Source organism: Hippocampus bargibanti, linkage group LG11 (genome assembly GCF_051943395.1).
Source record: "Hippocampus bargibanti isolate YZ-2025 linkage group LG11, ASM5194339v1, whole genome shotgun sequence".
In the NCBI taxonomy this organism is placed as follows: Eukaryota; Metazoa; Chordata; class Actinopteri; order Syngnathiformes; family Syngnathidae; genus Hippocampus; species Hippocampus bargibanti.
In genome coordinates, this window is record NC_142744.1 from 11125043 (window position 1) to 11147542 (window position 22500).

The following is a 22500-nucleotide window of genomic DNA, read 5'->3' on the forward strand; positions in this document are numbered from 1 at the left end:
TGAGAGAAAGTGTGAGAGTGAGAAATAGTGAAAGACAAAGAGAGACAAAGAGAGAGAAATAAAGAAAAAGAGAGATTGAGAGAGATTGAGAGATAGTGCGAGAGTGACAGTAAGAGAGAGTGAGACATAGTGAAAGACTGAGAGAAAGAGTGAGAGAGAGTGAGACAGAGAGAGCATGAGTTTGAGAGATAGAGAAATACTGAGAGAGAAATGAGTGAGAGAGAGATTGAGAGAGAGATAGTGTGAGAGTGAGAGTAAGAGAGAGTGAGACAGTGAAAGACTGACAGAAAGAATGAGAGAGAGTGAGACAGAGAGAGCATGAGTTTGAGAGATAGAGAAATACTGAGAGAGAAATGAGTGAGAGATAGCAAAAGAGAGACAAATAGTGTGTGTGTGTGAGAGAGAGAGAGAGAGAGAGAGAGAGAGAGAGAGAGAGAGAGAGAGAGAGAGAGAGAGAGAGTAGGAGATTGAGAGAGTGAGAGATAATGAGAGGGGGAGTTAGAGAGAGACAGAGATAGTGAGAGTGCGAGAGAGACAGAGAGTGAGAGAGAGACAGATAGTGTGAGAGTGAGAAATAGTGAAAGACCCAGAGAGACAAAGAGAGGGAAAAAGAAAGACAGAGATTGAGAGAGACATAGTGAGAGTGAGCGCGAGAGTGAGACAGTGAGAGTGCGAGATAGTGAAAGACTAAGAGTGACAGAGAAAGAGAGAGAGTGACAGAGAGAGAGAGAGAGAGAGAGAGAGAGAGAGAGAGAGAGAGAGAGAGAGAGAGAGAGAGAGAGAGAGAGAGAGAGAGAGAGAGAGAGAGAGAGAGAGAGAGAGTCATCAGGTTTTATTTTTCTGTGAGCACATCACCCCTAGCGGCAGACCAGACCCAAAACTCAACAAGCACAAGTCAATGAGCCCACGTAAGCCACGACCTGACACAATAGGCGTCACGTTAGTTCTGCACGAGCACCGCTTTTCATCAAACAACAGCCAATGAGACATGAATCATCCCGTGAATCATCCCAACGATTACACAAACATTTGGATTTCTGTCTCCCAGCAGCTGTTCGATACATTTCCCCACCAGGATTGATTTGCCGGCGCTTGCGTCTTTTCTTTGTCTCGCAGCATTGTGATGTAAATCCGTGACGCACAATCAAAACGTCTTTGTTTCAACACTCAAATCGGACACTTGTTGCGTTTCAAGCATCGGTTGGCGGACGTACGTACGCTTGATGAAGATTATATTTCAGATGGATACCTCAGGCAGAGCACATTATAATAAACCTTTGTTCAAACCGGTGGTGTCAAAGTCATTTTAGCTCAGGGGACCACATGGAGGAAATTCTATCCCCAGAAAATCCAAACAAAACCTATATCAAGTGGAACCTCTAGCTACAAAATTAACTCATTCACTGCCATTCCCAAATTTATTCAGGAATTGAAAATATGAGGTAGAGCGCCATTCCCGAATTTGTTCAGGTATTGGTTGTTCTTGCTGGGGTGCCGATAAAGCGCTGGCCAGACATCTGGCAATGTGTTTTCCTTCCACAAGGAGGCAGCATTTCCCATTATTCCATGTTAGCGCTTTGTTCCAGCTTCAGCTGTTGTTAAAGCCCTACATAAACCAATATGTATGTATTGCATTGTATTTTGGACAGCTGCCCTCATTTCAAGCTCATATAACTCCAGATACATGTGATTTGGGATTTTTTTTCTTGGTGAAAGAATGGAGTCTAAGGTTTCTTATGCTGCATTAAATGTTTATGCAGTCTTAAAATTCAATATTCTGTGGTCCTGCAATTCGAGTGACAATGACAAAAACCCTGGCACTGGAGTGGACATATTTTGGCACGCCTGGCAGTGAATGAGTTCATGGGTTCTGGAAGAAAATTTGTAACTACAAAATTTGTCAAGACACGTTTTCAATGTAAATCACCTAATCCGTTCCAAAGCTCCCCAAAATTCAGGAATAAAACTTTCATGAAGCTTAAAAATGCAGTGAAATATGTCACATATAGATATTATATTATAGAACAACTAATGAAAACAAAGTAAAGAATAGAAATGATGTTTAATTTAACTGCCTCTTCAATTTTTTTTTTTTTTTTTTTGCCCTCTTAAATTCTCTCTCGGTAGTGGTTTTTGTCATCAGTCTTCAAAGATAGCTCTCCATATCACCTGTAACCATCAGAAGTACAATCACGACATTGTCATTTTTTTCAGATTTCCAATAAACGAGAAAGGCCTCAAGCCTCACCCCCCCCCCATCCCTCATCAATGCCGTCTGACAGATGCAACCTGAACACATGATCACGTCCTGTGGCGTTTCAATCAGTCTCTACAGTTGACATTTCTTAATCAGAGATGACGCTACGTTGGACTTCACGTAAACATAAGTCTTTTCCTAAAACGCCGAACTGTTGACCGAGGAGACTGGGGCGGGAGGCTCGCATTCTCCATCCATCAAAGCGACAAGACACACATCGATTTTTGACAAGATTGGAAGGGAAACTTTCAATCAGCCAACGGCGATTGGGTAATACAATTCAAGTTGCGCTTGTTTGTAATTCGGAGCAAATGAGAAACCACGTTTCTTGCCCCGCAAACCATCGAGTCGCAAGAACTGTTGTAAAAGTCCCAGTGGAATTCTCCAAAGGCGTATCCCTCTGATTTATTCATCTAAAGAACATTCCCTCAGTGTATAGGCAGATGACCTTGGACGAGGGCTTTGGCGGAATACTCACATTGACAATAGGACTGCCCCACTTTAACGACAGATTTGTCAACCGGAGACCTCATGCCTGTCTATGCTACACCTAGTCTGAATAAACTCAACCGATAAACACTTGGATCAATCAAAACACCGACCGCCGACCTGCTCCCTAAAGACAAAACGTCGTTTCCGATTCACACTTAATTGAACAAAAGAATATCCCAAAGTATTATGTAAGGCCTGCGCTTATTTATCCAATGTTTTTTTTTTCTCTTCCACCGCCTGTCGATTCTTCTCGCCATCTGCCTACTTCTCCTTGTATCCCCGAGGATGTGATTAGAAGTGGCTTTTCCCTCCCGGTGGGAAATCACTTGTGTTCCTTGCTAGTATGTCCACAGTGACAGATTTGGCCCGAGACACAGCAGCTACAAAATTACTCGACGGAGACCACTGGGTCTCGGCAACGGAATAGGTGAGGTGAACATAAAGATGGATGAGGATGGAGGGCTGGCCAGAGGGTTGATGTGAGGCTCCAAGACGAAACGGGAGAGAGAAATGGGATGGTGACAAAAGATGGTGAAGAAAAAAAATAGTTCAGCGAAGAGGAGGATCAATGAACATTTTTTGCAACTCTTCCATTCAATTGCACGAGGCGTGTGGTTAACAATTACTATACTGGTGATAAATTGAAGTGCCCCCCAAATAAAATCTCCCCGTGGCCTTACCGAGATACATTCTGAAGATTTTGATTGACAAACATGAAAATCCACGCTAAAACCCTTGCTATCATGATATTGGTCAAAAATTAAGCTGAAATTTGACTTGGATGGAAAGATGGAATCACTTTTCAGGAATGGTGAATGGTGTCATATGGCTAATGAGAGAGTAGATAGAATAGAAGTTATCATATTTAAAAGGTTCATGCCGCTGAACACAAAGCCCACAATGACAGCACAGAAAATCTGGTGTCAATCTGAGGTGAACAGACAAAGCCTGTTAAACTGTCATCTTGATGTAGGAGAACTGGCCTTGTGCTAATTTACAACTTGGTAAACTCCTTCAGAGGAAGAGGTCATTATCCAGGTTCCAAATCTATCAGTTCATGAAAAGGACAACCAATTAAAATGTCTATGTTCTGTTGTTGGTGCTTGGGATGTCCAGGTGTGTGGTATTCAAATCAAGAAGACTATGTTTTACTTATGTATCACTTAAATTTGCATATACTCTCAATAAATAGCTTGGCAGAGAGCTGCAGAAGTTGGGCGTCGGTCATGAATGGCTGCGTCCCCTGCCGGTAAAAGACAATCTTCCTGTGTTCGAGCCTTTGTTCACAGTGTCCGACCGAACATCTCTGATAGGCTATTTGTGGCTGAGTTGGAAATCTGTGCTCAGTGTTGATTCATTGAAAAACAACCCCCACCACACCTGATATATTTTGTGGGTGGGCTTCAATGACAACAAACAACATGGCTGATTTTTACTGTGTTGTTCAAATCAAGTTGACTGGGTCAGATTCACACCTCCCTTGACAAATCCCTTCATTTCCTCTCTGGCCAATGTGCAAGCACCCCCACCCAACCCCCGCTCTCTGTTATTTCACGTTCTCAAATAAGTGTCACGTTTATGGAGTGACAAAGAAGCCCCCTGAGGGAAAATGACGAATAACCGACTTGATACGGAGCACACGATTTCTGCCTCCTCAGCTTGTTCACGCAGAAATGTGCCGTCGATGCGGACGTCACACACTTGACGTCCCCATAAAGATCGTCCATGGCAAAAAGTCTGGGCTTTGAGCATCTTATAAAGTGACACCATGATCCAAAGTCAAATGTTCTGAGGGGATTTTAAACATAATAGTGCGATCATTTGGTAACCGTCGAGATGTTCAAGTTCCTTGCAATCAGTCTCCCAGAACAAGAAGTGGGAGGTCAACAGCAACTCCATCCTGAGAAAGGCCCAACAGAGGATGTACTTCCTGAGGCCACTAAAGAAATACCTACCAATTTCTGAAACCAGAAACCAGACATTTAAACAGCTTCTTCCCAGCAGTGAGCGGGTGGGGTTTACAGACGGAGAGAGAGTGAAGCCATTCTCCAAAAAAGAACATGGCAGCCAACATTTTTTGTCCTCTATTCCCTACCCTCAGTCTTCAGTTAAAGCCACGTGATTGGTCTAGAACGCAGCATTGAGGGGGGTTGTTTAAACATTAAAGAGACAGGCAGACGACAGTGAGAGTTTCAACTTTGATAGTTCAAAGGCAGAGTGTAGACTGCAAGGTTAAAATATCCCATCAATCAGGCTTCACAAACAACCCGCTCAAGCCATCTCTGTACACTTGATGCAAAAAGCTATCAACGCAGCTAAACAGAACACAATTGATGAAGAACTAGATAAAATGATCGCAGAGAAAGCACCTACAAGGGATTATTCCTCAAGATGGTGAAAGAAGAAGGCTACGTTCCTCATCAAGTGTTTGATGCTGAGGAAACCGGCCACTCCATTCCATCAAGCCATCAACGACCATCACAAAGGTAAATAAAACAACTTTATTATATAGTACAGTTTGTTTCTTTAATTATAATACCATAACATGTTTATTATACATAAAATAAGGTATATTTTGTGTAGTTTTAAGGCTTAGAAAATAAGAACGTAGAAAATTATGTTTTATGGGGACCTGGGAACAGATTATTATAATTTTAACGGATTATTCTCATTTTAATGGTTTCCTATGGGAAATAAATTTTTGGGATACACACTTTTCGCCTTACACACTGTGTCTGGGAACCAATTAAGTTTATAAGCCAAGGTATCACTGCACTTGGCAATAAAGATGATTCTGATTCTGATGTACGTTGTGATGTACGTTAATGATCTGTTTTTTGTCCCCCTCTCTGAGAATACCGCGATGGGATTCAAACGGATTGGTGAATAGCGACGGGCGCCATTTCTCGACCTTGCGTGCGACTGTTTCGAAAAGGTACGATCCTTATCTGTTGCATGCCCTTATCCTCACATCCCAAGGCCCCTGTTGTAAACACCTCCCCGCAGGTGACCTGCAAGTGTAACAAAATACCAACTCGCCCGGTCCAGCCAAGATGAATAAGTGCAGTTGATCTACACCACAGAACCCGAGTGTCTTAATTTTAACCCAATTAGGGAAGAAAGTGGAGATGTTGTCAGAGTAAATGTCGCGGAACATTTTTTTTCAGGGTAATTACCTTATTGCAGCGCATCAAGGGTGCTATTTGGGGATGACCTTGGAGAGAAACAGTCACTTCGCCATTTGACTTTTTCCCGGTCACGGATAGCCATGCTTTGCGTAGGACAAAGTCGCGCATCATTTAGAAGGCCACTTCAACACCGAAATGCCAACTTCTGATTACGTGGGCTCACTTTTAATTGCCACACGGCGGTTGACATCTTGAAGTGCTCGCCGCTTTCTCGGGTAAATCTCGTTTTCGTTGTATGCGCTGGCCAAACAGTGGGATATGAGTGCAGATATGACGCTACTAATAAATCAACGTTTTTTTTAGGGTTTATACCTGTGGTGTTATTTTTTTATTGGTATAGTCGAACCTCTTTCCGGCATTTCCACCCATCGAACGAACACGTTTCAAAGTCCCGATTTTCATTTTCCATTTGCTGACTTTGCTAACAACAAACATCCCGATAAATGCCACAAAGGCCCTCGTTGTCAGGAACTGTGGGATGCTAACAGGCGACGCGACCTTGCTTAGCGCCAAAATGCACAGCGTCGTATTCCTCTCCATTGCTTAGTAACACTACAGATCGATCTGCGCATTGTTGTATGACGGAAATTGTCTGAATTGGCAAAATCGCCGTATTCCGTAATGGCACCAAATCATGGCAGAGTTGGCGGCGAACAGATTGAAAAATGAGCGTTGACGTTTTGCGGCTTTGACGCTTTTCATTTGCTGACGGAATGTTTTCAGAATGCTTTGGTTGTTTGCCTCCTATCTAAGAAAATAGTTTATTTCTTTTATTTGTGCTTTATTTATTTAATTGTATTTGTAATTGACCTGTTTATACTGTCATGTTGGTGGCCATTTTGTTGGAAATGGTCACTGCAAACTACCGAGAATGTACAGATTCGTGGCATCGTAATCTCTATTTACAAATTATCAAGATGCTGGATTTCATGACTATAAGAAGAAGAAGAAAAAGAAAAAGCAAAAGAAGAAGAAGATGAAGATAAATTGGTTGCTCCCCAGTCAGGGAGATTCACGACTTAATTAGATATTTGTTTTGTCTTTATTAAAAAGCAGTCATGCTTTTCATTCAAAATCTGGAAGCCATTTAACCCAAAAGCAGCCAACCTAAGAGATCGGTGCTGCTCTAATCAAAAGTTTTCTTTTGGGGCTTTTGCGTTGGTTTGACATTGTGGAATTAATTATTTTGCGGAATCTTGTTTGCACATTTAAAGTTGACTTTAAAGGACAACTGACATCTTTCGGACAAGTTGTGTCCATAATTTGTAAAATGGCTTCATATGACTTTTACTGAGCGCATTTTAATAAGATTCCACCGCATATAGCTATCTTTTACGTTTTAAGACTCGCGCTGAATATTCAGGAAGTCTTGATTTTGAGTTGGTCACGAGTCCGTACGTGACTTCACTAAAGGAACGCCCCTGACAGAAAAAAAAGACACATTGTAGCAGTCCTTCCACACGTCAATATATTTTGCTGTACTTGTTTGGTCTGAAAACCTCGTGTTGCACCCAAAAGCCACCAGAAGAGGGCGTCCAAGCTCCATGTAAGGAATTTATCAGCCCGTGGAAACGGGCTGATTCATTCCTCACAGCAGCTCGGTGGCCATTTTCTGCCTCTTTTTGGGTGAGACAAGAAAGCATATTCTCCAAATCTGAAGCCATTGTTTTGATTCTCCAGCAAGGCAAGACGTCTTGGCGTGACGTCGCGAATTGGGGGCGGGACCTTCTGAAAATGCCCAATTTGCAGCTCATTTTTTTGCAGTTTTTGGACACTAAGTCATTTTCATTGGTGCTTTGCATTTGAATAAAAATATACTGCGTGTTTTGGGTATTTTAGATGCTATAAAACGTTTTTCTGATGTCAGTTAAGAGACAAAAAAGTGACGTCGGTTGTCCTTTAAATGTCTGGGCTCCACCACTTGATTACACAATAATGAATAATTAGAACTAATAAATATCGATTCAACAAAAAGCCCAGGGTAATCTTAGACATTAAACATGCACCAAATGACATGATCGTGTCAAAGAAAAAACAACTTAAGTCTGCTTTGGACATTTTTGACCAGGTGTAACGTTGAGAATGTGATTTTGCTTCTCAGCGGAGATCACCATCTGCTTAAATGCCATTTTTACTGCATGCTGATCATCATGACATGACAATCATGTTAAAATCCCTCAACGGCAATCCAGAAAAGCAAAAGCACAAACGTCTCTTCACAAAAGAATGCAATTCCGTTGGCCAGTGTGAGTTTGACTTCTACCTCGGTGCACCTTATTTTCTGTCTGCGGTAAGAAAAAAAATATCTGAAGTTGCGGAGACCTTTCCTCGACTTGTTGAGAGCAGCCGCCGTGTGGGGGCCAAGTAATGAACAGCGGCGTTCATTTTTAACTGTACTCAAAGCAAGTGAGGAGGACATAACTTTGGATAATTAGTCTCGCTGGTCGTTGGAATGAAGACAATCTGATATTCCAAAGTGTATATATGACTTCCATGCACTCTGGGTGCACCACATGATCCCCCTCTTCTCCTCCCCCACCCTGGGTGAGATGATGGGAGGGGTTGCAAGGAGAGCAAAATGGTGAACCAGAAATCCACCTGGCAACTTCTGATTTCCAGTCAAAGAAGCAATTGGGCCACTTATGAAATTGGGAGTGACTTTCCAGTGTGGCATTTGCGTGTCCCCCATTTGCGTTGGTTTTCTACGGGTAGTTTAGTTTCTTCCCAGCTTCCAAAAACATGCCTGGTCGGTGAAGCGAGCGATCTAAAAATTGCACTTAGCTATGTGCAAAATCTCAACGTTGCAGCACATGACAGATTTTCACAATGATCTTTGAAGTACGACATAAAATGACGCGGCGGGGCAGGTATGGTCCCCGAGCCTTAAGTTGGACGTGGGATGTATTGATATTTTTGACGTTTGTCCCATGATCGCAACGCTAATGTGAGTGGCTGTATACCATCGGTGTCTTCGCTGACCATTTTGCTTCTCTTAATATCGTCATGTCATTTGTCCTTTTCAAATATTGCTGACCAAGTTTATTTTCATGATTTCCAGCCCGAGTGCCGCTGTTTGTCTGCATACTTTCTGTGACCGCCTGTCAAATAGAGTGGCAAAGGCAGTCGGCCATTTTGCCACTCTTCAATCTACGCACAGAAGGAAATTTTAATGGCACAGACGCCATGAATGGCCTGAAAATTTCAATTTCCCCCTAAATTGAAACGGCGTGTGAACGCTGTCAGTGGGAGGTGAATTGTCGAACTTGAGTAACTGCGGGGCGTAGTGTATAAGCGGCATGTCTGCCGAAGACGACGCCACACTGATACAGGAGATGACTTGGATCAGTACGACACTGATATGAGCAGCTTGCGTAAACCGCGGCTTATGAATGACTCACTTGGTCTCAAAATAAAAGTTGCATTCCTTTTTTTTCATAGTTTTGTCTTCATGTTGTTTAACACTTTTTGTAAACAATTGAAAATGCTTAAAGCATGACTTATGACATTATTTAGATCATGTGGACTTAGTGGACAAAATCCATCTCTGAATCCCACCCCGATGTCGCGGTCCTTTTACAAATGAGTAATACTGTACAAAAATACAAGATAAGAGTTGGCAACGGTGCCATGTGCATCATCTGGAGCAGTCCAGAATCAATATTTATCTAATAACATGACTAAGGCATAGAAATGTAAATCAAATATTGTACATTGTGCTTCCTGCCAGGTTGCGCAGCTTAGAGGGGACTGAAACCTGATTGGACAAAAATAAATCATACAAAACATTGGAATAAAAAAAGAAATAAATCGTACGGTTAAATTTAATCAATGTCATTTCATAAGACGGTTACAAAAAGAATTCAAAAGTAATGTGGAGCAATGATATTTCCTGCAAGCGCTTCATGAAATAAATTAAATAAATACAACTACAGTAAAGTCTCGTTATATCGATATCGGTTATAACGATAGTACCGCTTATTACGATATTATTTTCATTTCCCTTGCACATTTCTAGTCTTTTTATGTATAATTAGTACCGTTTAGTACGATACCCGGTTGTTACGATAATCCGGTTATTACGGTGCTCCTTTTCATCCCCCGCCGGCCATTTTTGTTGTTTACATCGATATATCCGTCGCGCCATTGGTCAACTTGGTCACGTGTCTTGTTACTTGAGCAGCTCTCCCGAGCAGACGCCATTTTCAGACGGCAGCTCGTGTGTATCAGACGGCTGCTCGTGTGTCTTCAACAATGGACTGTTTTGGATGCCATCAGAGCAATTTCCAAAGCGTGGAGCACGGTGTCCGAAAACACCATCAAGAACTGCTTCCGTCACTGCAAATTTGAAAATCCAGGGTGCAGTGAGGAAACATCTGCAGCTAACGAAGAGGATGACGACAACATTCCTCTTGCAGTGTTGGCTGAAAAGCTAAAAGTCGCCGACATTGCATCGTATGTCGCAGTCGACAAAGACATTGCGACATTCTCAAGCTCATCAGATGCGGATATCGCAGCGGAGGTCAAAGCCAAGTATGCCACAGTAGATTCCCGTGATGATGATGATGCTGATGACGATGAAGAAGTAGCGACTGAATGCACACCTTTTGCAACTTCGACAAAAGCGTTGCAAGGGGTTGCGGACATGCGATCTTTCTTTGAATCCGTAGAAAATGCATCCGGTTTTTTAGAAGTGTTAAACAAGATGGAAGTGTTCATATTAAAATATAAAAATGGGAAGCAGAAGAAGATTGATGACTTTTTTAAATAGCTTACATACATACTAATTGCAGTGTTATGTACATGTACTGTTACATGAATGCAAGCGTTTTTTGCAACAATGTTTGTTGTTTTGTCTGCTGAAGCGTCATGATTTTGAAAATGACTGTACATTCCATACTGTGCATTAAAGGGCAACCAACATCACTTTTTGTGTTTCTTGAGTCAGTCAAAAAGCTGTTGTAACGTCACCGCTGCGCGCCGGCATTCTATTCAGGCACTCTCGAACGTCACGTAAGTTATGTAAACGTTGCAGTTTTGGTTTTTCATCCATGTACAGTATTTAATTGTGTTGCATCCAGATATCTTTATTGTTTGCAACAATCACTGTTTTTCATATGATTGTACATGCTGGCGTTCGTGGCTTCGTGTGAATAGAACTTGACGATTTAGCATTGGTTGGTTGCATTTTTGAAAGGAAATAGTCATTAAAAAGTGTAAAGACGTTTTTATTTTATGCACAACTTTATTTTTCACTTCATTACTGTACAAAAAACATGTTAGATACGCAATCCATGAACCCAATGATGAAATTACATGCCATAACAAAGATGCCGCATTTACGCACCCCCCCCCCCCCCCCCACAGGATCGGATATATCGATAGTCCCGGTTATATCGATATTTTTTCGGATTCCCTTGCGTATCGATATAACGAGACTTTACTGTACAACTTTTTTAGCACTGGAAATTCAGGCTTTCAAGAGAAAAGTGATAAAATGAAGAGACGAGTCCGTTGGGAACAAATGAATAGACTTTCACAGAACAAAGTACAAAATGGGCTGGCTGGTTTCAACAAATGCAGTTAACAAAAAGCTTTTGGGTTGAAATAAAAAGTTTGACCGCTGAATTGATTTCCTTTTATTATTACAAAAAAAAATTATATACTTTTTAATCGTTGGAAATAAAACAGCATGCTTGCCAATTGTCATGCAAAACCGATCACACAAAATATGTGGAGTGATTGGTGAATTTGCTTACGCATAAGTTTGTCAATTTGTATGAGGTTCAGCGATATCTCAGGGTGAGTCGGGTCTCAAAAGACTTGAGTGTCTTAATCATGAGGGACAGAAAACACTTTCAGTTAACCAGGTCACGATAATTCCATGCGTTTTCTCTGCCCTTGGGTATTTGTGGGGTTTGGTTTTGAGGTCACAAAATGAAGTGTGATCAGCGGTGGGAATAAATAAAGTACAAACTGCAAAACCAATGAAGTTGTGACATTGTGTGTAAAGAAAAAAGGTGGTTCGCAACTTTAGCATTTGCGATATGCTCACGCAGTGGGAGGTATTGCTAGAAATATCTATATCTATCTATCTATCTATCTATCTATCTATCTATCTATCTATCTATCTATCTATCTATCTACACACACACACACACACACACACACACACACACACACACACACACACACACACACACACACACACACATGAAATTCCTTTCATCGAGGACCTTTTAGTGATACATACAACCATAGAAAATGGAACCCATCTTACATTGAATAGACCTCTTGAGTGAAAAGATAATTTAGCACACGTACGAAATAAATCAACGACAAACTTCTCGTGAAAGGCGGCATTGCCTCCAATTTTTTTTATTTTTCCAGAGGGGGAGCCGAGGAGGTTTCGCACCGGTCACCATTCAAGTGAAAACCGCCTAGGGAGCAGCTTTTGATCGTTTCTTCTTAATAGTGATTTATTTTTCTTTTCTGTAGGAGCATGATGCAAGGTAGAACAGGATGGATTGCCGACTGTTATGTTGTGTGCATTTTCCTGTACGTTGGATATAAATGGCAATACCTGTACTATGATGTTTCCGTTTTACATTTTCTTTGAGCTCGTATCAATGCAGACCCATTTAATTTTCATTTAATCTTACTAAATCAAGCGGCGCATGTCTTGTTTTTGTTTTGTTTTGTACAAATTGTTAAGAACACTTTTGTGACTGCTTCATTCACATTTGGGTTGCATTGAGTGCGGTTCTCGATTAAGGCTACACAAATCACGATGATGATGCTGATTCCCACGGCACCTGCGCGCCATGCTTGCCCCACCCCCCATAGACCCCCCCCCCCTTCTACGTCACCAACCTTCGCTCGGCCAAGAGTGATTTAAACACGACCAGAGGGAAGGTGTCTGTGGGAGAGACTGAAGCATCTGTAGAAAGAGATGTGCGTGCAGACTGCCACACGGTGGAGCAAAGACTGAGAGAACTTTTTTGTCCTCCCCCCTACCTGCCCATTCTTTTAGTACACTTTTAGTAAGTTCTGTCCCACCATCATCACGCCTCCCCCACCGAAAGATATAAACTTTTGCACCAAATTACTACACTTTGGTTTTGAATCCGAATTCCGATGGATAAATGTAAAATATTTTATTCGCTCGCTCACATTAAAAGCAAGTCCAGCAACTGTGGCGTAAGTGCGGTCGACTGTTAATATCGGTGGTGCCCACCCCCCAAACCCCCCAGTGCGCCGCCGCAGCCACGGCCGCTGCGATGCTTTTGTCCAACGTGAGCCCGAGCATCTGCTCCGGCTTCAACAGCGCCCTGCACGCCGGCGAAGGGCACCCGGACTTCGGGGGCGGCTCTCGTCACTCCACCCTCACCCCGACGGGGAATCTGATCGTCGCCGTGTGCTTGGGTTTCATCGGTACTTTTGGACTTGTGAACAACCTGCTGGTTCTGGTGCTCTACTGCCGCTACAAGATCTTACGATCGCCTATTAACTTACTCCTGGTGAACATTTCCGTCAGCGACTTGCTGGTGTGCCTTTTGGGGACACCGTTCAGTTTCGCGGCGAGCACGCAGGGAAGGTGGCTTATCGGAGCCAAGGGCTGCGTTTGGTACGGCTTCGCCAACTCGCTCTTCGGTAAGTTTCGTCACCTTCGTGGGGTTTCTTCGCGAGCGAACCGGGAGACCGCGGTCTAGCGTTCGGCGTATCGCGGGATTACCCGAGCGATACATCGGAATTTGAACAAACAAACGAGCGCACAAAAAAAGGCTCCATCCGGGACACTTCGGAGATGTCACGGAAAAAGCCGAACGCGAGTCCCCGAATGCAGCAATTAAATGGCGTCTGCCGGTGTAAATGAGCGTTGTTCCTATTGGAGGGACACTTTTGAAGACATCCCCATGTCCTGTCTTGTCCTTCCGCGTCTCGCAGGCTACGCGGAGGAGTGAGAAGGGGGTGGGGGGCTCTGGAAGGTGACAAGGCGTACGAATGCGATCCTGACAGGTGACATGTAAGTTTGTTTTTGTCGTGACAGATTGCGTGGACGTTATCGTGGCAGTAACATATTTGGGTGCTTCTGACTCTGCCTCTGACACATACACAGGGGATGAGACAAAGTGCAATTAGTCGTTAAATATCTTATTTTATTGTTATGAACTATTGTTAGTTTTGCCGGAGGCATGAGACGCCCCATTGCGCCTCATTTGGCTGTGGTGCAAGCAGGTGTTTTTGGGTTATAAGCAGGCGGAGACACGGGGCGGAATGGGAACGATTTGTCATAAGAAATGGGACCCCGGTGTACATTTGACGGGATCATAGAAAGTGAGCGTGGTGATGGCAAGTGGCCCGATAAATGCAGCGTAAACCAAGGGGGCTGAACCAATTCATGTACTGTATTCGGCATGTCATCAAAAAACAGCTTATCCAAATATTGGCTAAAATACATTGAGAGTCACAAAAGTGAAAATGACAAATTATGAGCAGTATCAAAAATGGAACTTTTGTGCATCTCGACATAATCATAGAGAGATTTATTCAGGCTATTATGGCACATGGAAAAAGGCGTAAATTTGCATTTGTGCTTATTTAACTCATTCACTGCCAGACATGGACAAAAATTTGTCCACTCCAGTGCCAGGGTTCTTGTCATTGTCACTCTAATTTCAGGACCCACACAATATTGAGTTTTAGGACTACATAAACATTGAATGCAGCGTAAGAAACCTTCATCAGAAAAAAAGAGTTAATTCCTAAGCTATATGGGTCTGGAGTTATACGAGCTTGAAATGAAGGTGGCTGTCCAAAATACCATGCAATACATACATATTGGTTTATATAGCGCTTTAACAACAGCTGAAGCTGTAACAAAGCGCTAACATCAAAAAAAGGGAAATGCTGCTCCTTTGTGAAAAAGAAAAAAACATTGCCAGAGGCCATGACTAGCGCTTTATTAGCACCCAAACAAGAAGAAACAAAACTCAAACAATTTTGGGAATGGCGCGCGTGTGTGTGTGTGTGTGTGTGTGTGTGTGTGTGTGCTATTTCATTATCATACAACAAATCAATATAATTTCATATTTGAGTCTTGGGGTGAAAACATACAAGAAGCCTCGAATAGAATACCGTGACATTATTTTGGAGAACTAACTGGGTCATCACATACGAACGATCTAGGTGAAACGTCTGTGTAAGCTCTCAGTCGTACAGGAGTGCTCCATCGATGAAAAGGTTTCTTGAGCCGTCATCTGTACTTCTTTGAAGGTGTCGGACGTTTCGCTTCTTATCCAAGAAACTTCGTCGAAGTTCGTCTGCTGACGAAGTTTCTTGGATAAGAAGCGAAACGTCCGACACCTTCAAAGAAGTACAGATGACGGCTCAAGAAACCTTTTCATCGATCTAGGTGAAAGCAGTCTCTGAGTGGCCGCATCACAGTGGTGTTCTGTAATTGCACTTGGCCCCCTGGAGGTCTGCTTGCAGGCTTCCATAAACTTTTTGGGGACTCTCGGATCTTCTGAGCGGGATCTTATCGATTCAATGAATGCTTCCTCAATGTTTTAAAGTGTACGCGCAAAAAAAATAAAAAGAACAAGGGGAGCCGCTTCAAAAAGAAGTGGAGTGTGATCACTCCCACAACAGCGGAAAAGCCCCTTTCTATCAGCGCTTAACGATGAAAATATACATTAAAAAAAAAAAGAAAACTCGACCTGCACCGTTAGATTACATTTAGGGCCAAGTATGAAAATAGAATCTTAACGTACGTCTGTGTAAGATCTCAGTCGTACAGGAGTGGTCCATCGATGAAAAGGTTTCTTCAGTCGTCATCTGTACTTCTTTTAAGAAAGAAGTACAGATGACGGTTTCTTCAGTCGTCATCTGTACTTCTTTTAAGAAAGAAGTACAGATGACGGCTGAAGAAACCTTTTCAATCTTAACGTATGTTTTGACCAACTCAAAATGTGCAAACTACTTTGCAAATAACTTTTGTAATAGCCTGGCAGGGAATAATGACTATTTTCAAATTTCTTGTAAGTATGAGTGACCAATACATAATCAATAATTTTCTAAATAGGAATCTGAAAGTGCCTTTCTGGTTTTAAATCTGTTTGACGACAATGAGCCATTTTCAAATTTTTTAACAGAATTGAAATATGTCAGCGTTGTTTCTTTGTTTTTGTCATTGATCTTGTTCTCATTACTTATTTGTGCACCTCAGGACACATCCATCAATACACCAAAATGTATGCAACGTTTCCTCCAGCTCGTCCATCTTCACAATGAAAGCTTGTCACCTTTATAAATGATGTTTAATCGGATCAGAAAGTAACGTTGAATAAAAAAAATGGATCCGTTTTTTTTTCTTTGTGAAAGCTCTGCATTCCTGCATACAAAGTGCATACAAAATGAGCCGCAGTCACCCATAATGTCTTTGCCTCGGTCAAAAGTTTTGTGGCAGGGGCTCATAAATCTTTGGCTGGAAAGCATATTGTGGGTTTTAAAAAGATTCTATTGAAAAATGTTGCTTTAACTGTTTGTTGCGTTGAAACGCAATGTGGAATCATCTTCGCCAAAACTGTTGAAAGAAAACATTGGTTCCTTTTGTGTCAAATAAAACCTTCACGTTTTTGTGCTCAACTTGACCCGCTTAAATATTTTCCTTCAACTCATGATCTTCGCTCCAATTTAAAATGAGAACCGACTCTCACGCTTTGATATCCGTAGGGATGATTTGGCAATTTCCCAAAACAGGATGACTTGATTTCAACTGCATCCCAGATAACAAAGTGGGCCATCCAAGACCCCCGCCTGAGCTTTAACTGTAGCCTGTAACTGGAGTGAGATTAAGATCTGAAGAGGTGTTCGGCGAATCTCCATAGGAGCCAATTTTAATCTGATCTGACACGAGTTCCCCTTTCGTGAGCCGAAGGGGTGACAAAATCGAAAGTCTGTATTAAACTCAGACATCATTAGCATCCCGCATATGGAATGGTTGACTTCGCCCCTAATGGCCTCATCAAAACCAAAATCCAAGACTGGATTAGATAGACCTTTCTGGCTTTTGGTTTTGAGAAAGTGACACTTTTTTAGACACATTTCGATGTAGCTTTTGACACGATGAATGTCGCTTTGACAGCGGGCAACATTTTAAAAGGGCATTGCCGTCAACAACTGGGCAGCCATCTTGGTAAGGATTGTTCGATTTGCTTTTGATCGCCTGAATTTCACTAGGGGGAGACCAGTATGTCATTTCAGTTTTACACAACTTCTTTTGCGTTTATTTTATTAGGTGCACAAACTCCTGTATTTTTTGTTGGTGTGTGTGTGTATGTGGGGGGCGGGGGGGCATGTGCATTGTCCCGTGTCATACACTATATACTACATTTGACCTAATCACCCCCGTTGGCCATTTCTGACGACATGGCTGTCCAGAGGTTCATGCCCCCCCCCAACCCCTTTTCTGAATTTAATCAACGCTGCATGTCTGCGCATGCTGATGGACTCCTGCTCCTGCCTCAAGTGGACTCAGCACTGCAAGGTTAATCCAGTGACTGTGCAGAGTCCACTTGCTGTTTTTTTTTTTTGCATTTGAAGATCTGGGATATGGCTCAAATCTATTTTTTCCCATTCAGTCTCCCTGTTTTTTAATACCCAATTGTCAGAGATGACATTGGGAACGTGATGCTTCATGGTATACTTTTCAGGCAAAGATGTATGAAAACATCTCAGGAAAGGACGAAATCAAAATGCTTTCTTTTTACTTATCTCATCATAATGCAGGAAATTTCAGGAAATTTAATTCGGAAATAGGCTGAGGCGCAATAACTCCACAACGGCACTATTCTGTATTGACGCAGGAGGCTGAACACTGTGGCAGATGTTGTAACAGCGGGTTGCCAAAGTGCGGTCGGTGCCCAGGTTGAGTCCTCGAGAGCCCCCTATTGAAGCCTGTTTTACATGATTCCCTCCTCCAACACACCTGAGTCAAACGATCAACTCATCAGCAAGCTTTGTAGATGCCTGTTCACTGCTAACCACTCAAAACTTGCTGAAAACCGGCATTGCTAAAGCTTCGCAGTTGAATCAGGAGCACGATTTGATAAAAGAAAGGGTCTTCGGTGCAGCAATCAACCCACTGTGGGCACTCTTTCCCGAATCAATGCAAGAAAGGTGCCCATTTTCTCCATATTGATCATTCAATGGGCCGTTCAATATTGTGTTTAACCAATGGCACGCACCATTGCCGCCAGATAATTAGAGGGAATCACTTTGGGCTAATACGATTATAGATCAGAAAACCACATGCGAGAATTATTATTGTGACTGCAGGCGGTGTTACCGGAATGTTAAACGTGTTACGTTAAAATTCAATGAACCGCAGAACTGAACATTTTTGATCTCAAAGGGCCCGATTTGGGTAGATTTCACGCTCTTCTTGGCGTAAAACCTAATTACTTCATTTTTGCGCAAGCGTAAATCTGGTCGAGTGCATTTGGGATCGCGTGGGCGAGCGGGTGCCCGAAGCCGCTTTGCCCCCGACGCATCTGATAATTGTGTTGAATGTGTGTATTTTAGTCTCGGCGCACTGCCATGCAGAAGGATTAAGGTTGAAAAGTTGTTTGGGAATTGTATACAGTCGTGCATAATGAATGAAAATAGAATGAAACAAAGACAAGAGGCCAGAGTTCAGTAATACACCCAGGAAAACGGGTAATGCCAGTTTTGTCGCGCCAAAAGTTATTAAAAATGTTTGAGATTGGGCCAGAGAGAGTTGTTTGTTTTTTCCAAAAGTGCATTTTAACCATTAAAGTTAATGACATTCAGTGTGTGTTATTAAAATCTCCTGTTGCTTTTTGTTCTTAACATTCATGCATCGTAAAGTTGTTTGAACTTTCTGAAGTTGGGTTTTGGTAAAGGTATTTTATTGTTTATTAACGGTAGTCATCTAAATATTAATGATCTCATCGCAGGCATTGTGTCCCTCATCTCACTGGCCGTCCTTTCCTACGAGCGCTACAGCACCATGATGACACCCACCGAGGCCGATTCATCCAACTACTGCAAGGTGTGCCTGGGCATCATCCTTTCCTGGGTCTATTCCCTCATCTGGACCCTGCCGCCACTCCTTGGTTGGAGTCACTACGGTCCTGAAGGACCGGGGACCACCTGTTCCGTCAACTGGAAAGCCAAGACGGCAAATAATATATCATACATCGTGTGTCTATTTATCTTCTGCCTCATTGTGCCATTGTTGGTGATTGTCTTCTGCTACGGGAAGCTGCTGTGCGCCATCAAACAGGTCAGTCCAAACGGGGCTCGGGGACCGTTTGCTATAGCAAAGTGGGCGAGTCAGTGTGCGTGTCTTGTTAGAACAGAAGGCACATGCGGACATTTTCCAAAAACATCCATATGCTCACCCGAACAACAACAATTTGCGGCACGGTGGACGACTGGTTAGCACGTCCACCTCACAGTGCAGCAGTACAGGCTTCAATTCTAGCTCCAACCTTTTGCGTGTTTTTCCTATGTCTGTGTGGGTTTTCTGCGGGTAGTCCGGTTTCCTCCCACATTCCTAAAACATGCCGTTGGGGGTTAATGGAACACTGGAAATTGTCCCTTGGTGTGATTATGAGAGAAAATGGTTGAGTTTAGATAAATGGATAAGAAAATGGATGGATGGAATCATTCAGATTATATACACCGAAATCACGTTAAAATAAGATCGGAGCATTGTCATCAAATGGTGAGTATAGTTTTGCTTTTTTTAATGTTGCTGTGCCGATGACCATTTTGTGTTTGGGAACCTTTTACTGAGTAGCTTCATCTTCATTAAGTTCATCGAGTTGCTTGTTCTGTAGCAACAAGGGGACATAAGCCAGTGTCTTCTTGTGGCGGTCCCAAGCACAAATACAGAGGGTTGTGTCAGGAAGGGCATCCGACGTAAAAGCTTGGCCAAAACAAACATGCAAATCAAACCTTGAAGATGGAGGACACTGATTCGCTGTGGCGACCCCTTGAAGGGAAAAGCCGAAGGGAAAAGAAGATTCACCAAAATCAAAATAAATTATGTGAATTAATACTACCCACCACTATTGAGACTTCTGATCTGTGCAACCCAATTGATTAAAAAAATCAAAACAAGAGGTGAAGTAAAAATACACAATTGAAATAATGTGGTTGCACAAGTGCGCACGACCGACATCACTTTTGTGTTTCCTGACATCAGAAAAACGTTTTATAGCATCCAAAATACCCAGAACACGCAGTCTGATATTTGTAGTCAAATGCAAAACACCAATAAAAATGATTTAAAGTGTCCAAAATCTGAACTGAAAATGAACCCGGAAGTGGCCAGTTTCAGAAGTTCCCGCCCCCTTGTTCGTGTGTCACCAAGACGTCTTGCCTTGTTGGAGAATCAAAACAATGGCTTCAGATTCAGAGAATATGCTTTATTGTTACTCATCCAGTTATGAATATGATTCAAATAGTACTGAAGAGGAAAGTATACATGTTTGCAATCGATTAAAGAATTTATTCCGTGCCATTTTGAGGCAATAGGGGGGGAAATGTAGCACCAAAAGAGAGGCAGAAAATGGCGACTAAGCTTCGTGTAAGGAATTAATAACCCCGTTTCCACAGGCTGATTAATTCCTTACACGGAGCTTTGTCGCCCTCTTCTGCCTCTTTTTGGAGCAACACGAGGTTTTCAGACCAAACAAGTACATAAAAATGCATTGACGTGATGGAAGGACTGCTGCAATGTGTCCTTATTTCGGTCAGGGGCGTTCCTTCAGTGACGTCAGGTGAGGACTCGTCACCAACTCAAAAACAAGACTTCCGGAATATTCAGCGCGAGTCTTAAAACGTAAAGTATTGCTATATGCGGTGGAATCTTTGTAAAATACGCTCAGTAGAAATCATTTGAAGCCATTTTACAAATTATGGACACAACTAGTCCGGAGACGTCGGTTGTCCTTTAAGGGCCTCAAACTCTGATCCTTAAAGGCCAGGAAACTTGGAAAATATAGCACTCAAAGACTTGAGTTTGACACCTGGTGATTTATCCCAAATGAAATTCAGATATTATTTAGACAGATAGAGAGAGAAAGAGAGGTACACACACACACAAAGTGCAGCGTTAGCAACAAGTCCCAGATCAAATTTTCCAAGATATCAATCTCTGCCGTCTGTGAGCAAGCATCATACTCTGCCAAATAAACAATGACGCGTGCACGCGTTTGTTTGCATCAGCACGTACGTGTCTTATCTTATCAAGCTGCCCAGCAATCCGATGTTTGATATTGACATAACAAAGTCCTGGAAAGACTGGACATCAGTCTTGGGACAACATTGCAGTTGTTTTTTTTTTCTTTAATCCAAGTCTACGTTTTCTCCATTTCACAGATTGTATCTCATGGATAGAAAAGAATTATTTGTGTGTTTGAAGAAAGCACCAAAAGAAAGGACTCCTATTTAGTGATTCTCACTTCATGCTGTTACATTCTGCAAAACGGTTCCTCTCATGCATAATATGCAAACGTCCAAAATGTGGCTCGGGGGCCAAATGTGGCCCGTGGTCAATTTTCTGAAGTTATGTGAATATTCAATTTCAATATCAAATTAATTTTGATATCTATGTTTGAAATGAACCAAAGCAAATCCTTAAGACATTTAAAAATTTAACTAAAAAAGAAAACGTGAAACACAAAACCTGTATTTTGTTTTTCTACTTCTTTCTTTCCTTTCATCGTCCTTTCATAACTTTGCTGCTGTGAAATGTAAATTTCTCCACTGCTAGACTAATAAATGTAAATCCAATCCAAAAATGGCGGCAACGTCCGCCAAAATTGGCCTTCCTACACTGTTAACACGTAAAATCTGGCCCCCTTTACAAAAGGTTTGGTGCCTCCACTTCTGTTGCGGAGAATGACAGCGGTGTGAGTTGTCTTTATCTTTGGCAGCCTTTGGAGTGCTCTCCCGACACACAATACAATGCCACTCGTCAGCTCTTATTGGCGAAGGTGTTGTATTATATCATTTGGGACATTTTAAAGTGGGGACTGGCCAACTGAAGGCAGAAAGCTGAAATCCCTCATCTAATAACAGGGCAGTCAACTGAACAGTCCACACGGCGGTGACTAAGGGTCCAAAGTGGGGCTTAACGGTGGGTGCAGGCAGAGGTCGATGAGAATCATTTTAATTGTCTTTAAAAAAAATTTAAGCGGGTAGAACAGCAGCTTCTTGCTTGCTGGTGTGATGTTCAGCGATTTGCTTACGATCTGATTAGTTGACTAACTTAAGCCAGTTAAATAATCATTTATGTCAGCCCGAAGTTGAGAATTGTGATTGGATAGCCTACAAGGATCATGTTAGAGCTTAACATCACGTTAGCCGTAATATGTGCCTAATATACTCACAAAATGCTGTTCGGATGACATAATGCAATCAAAAGTAATGGTTGAGTCTTCATCCCATGAGTTCTGGCTTAATGAGACGTGTCCAATGAGTAAATGAACGGGGCATCTTCACAGATTGCTTCACTTTGCCACATCCGAT

The 22500-nt window shown here is 42.3% G+C and overlaps 1 protein-coding gene across 1 annotated transcript in view; it reads left to right on the top strand.

Annotated features, from left to right (window-relative positions):
* The first annotated feature begins 12897 nt into the window (after positions 1–12897).
* The window catches only part of LOC148891558 (vertebrate ancient opsin-like), a 35444-nt gene continuing 25841 nt past the window's right edge, over positions 12898–22500 (top strand). The window contains exons 1-2 of the mRNA XM_089008672.1: positions 12898–13587; positions 18915–19243. Of these exons, the coding sequence (XP_088864798.1) occupies positions 13215–13587; positions 18915–19243 (702 nt within the window). The 5' untranslated portion in view covers positions 12898–13214. The remainder of the gene's footprint in view (positions 13588–18914; positions 19244–22500) is intronic.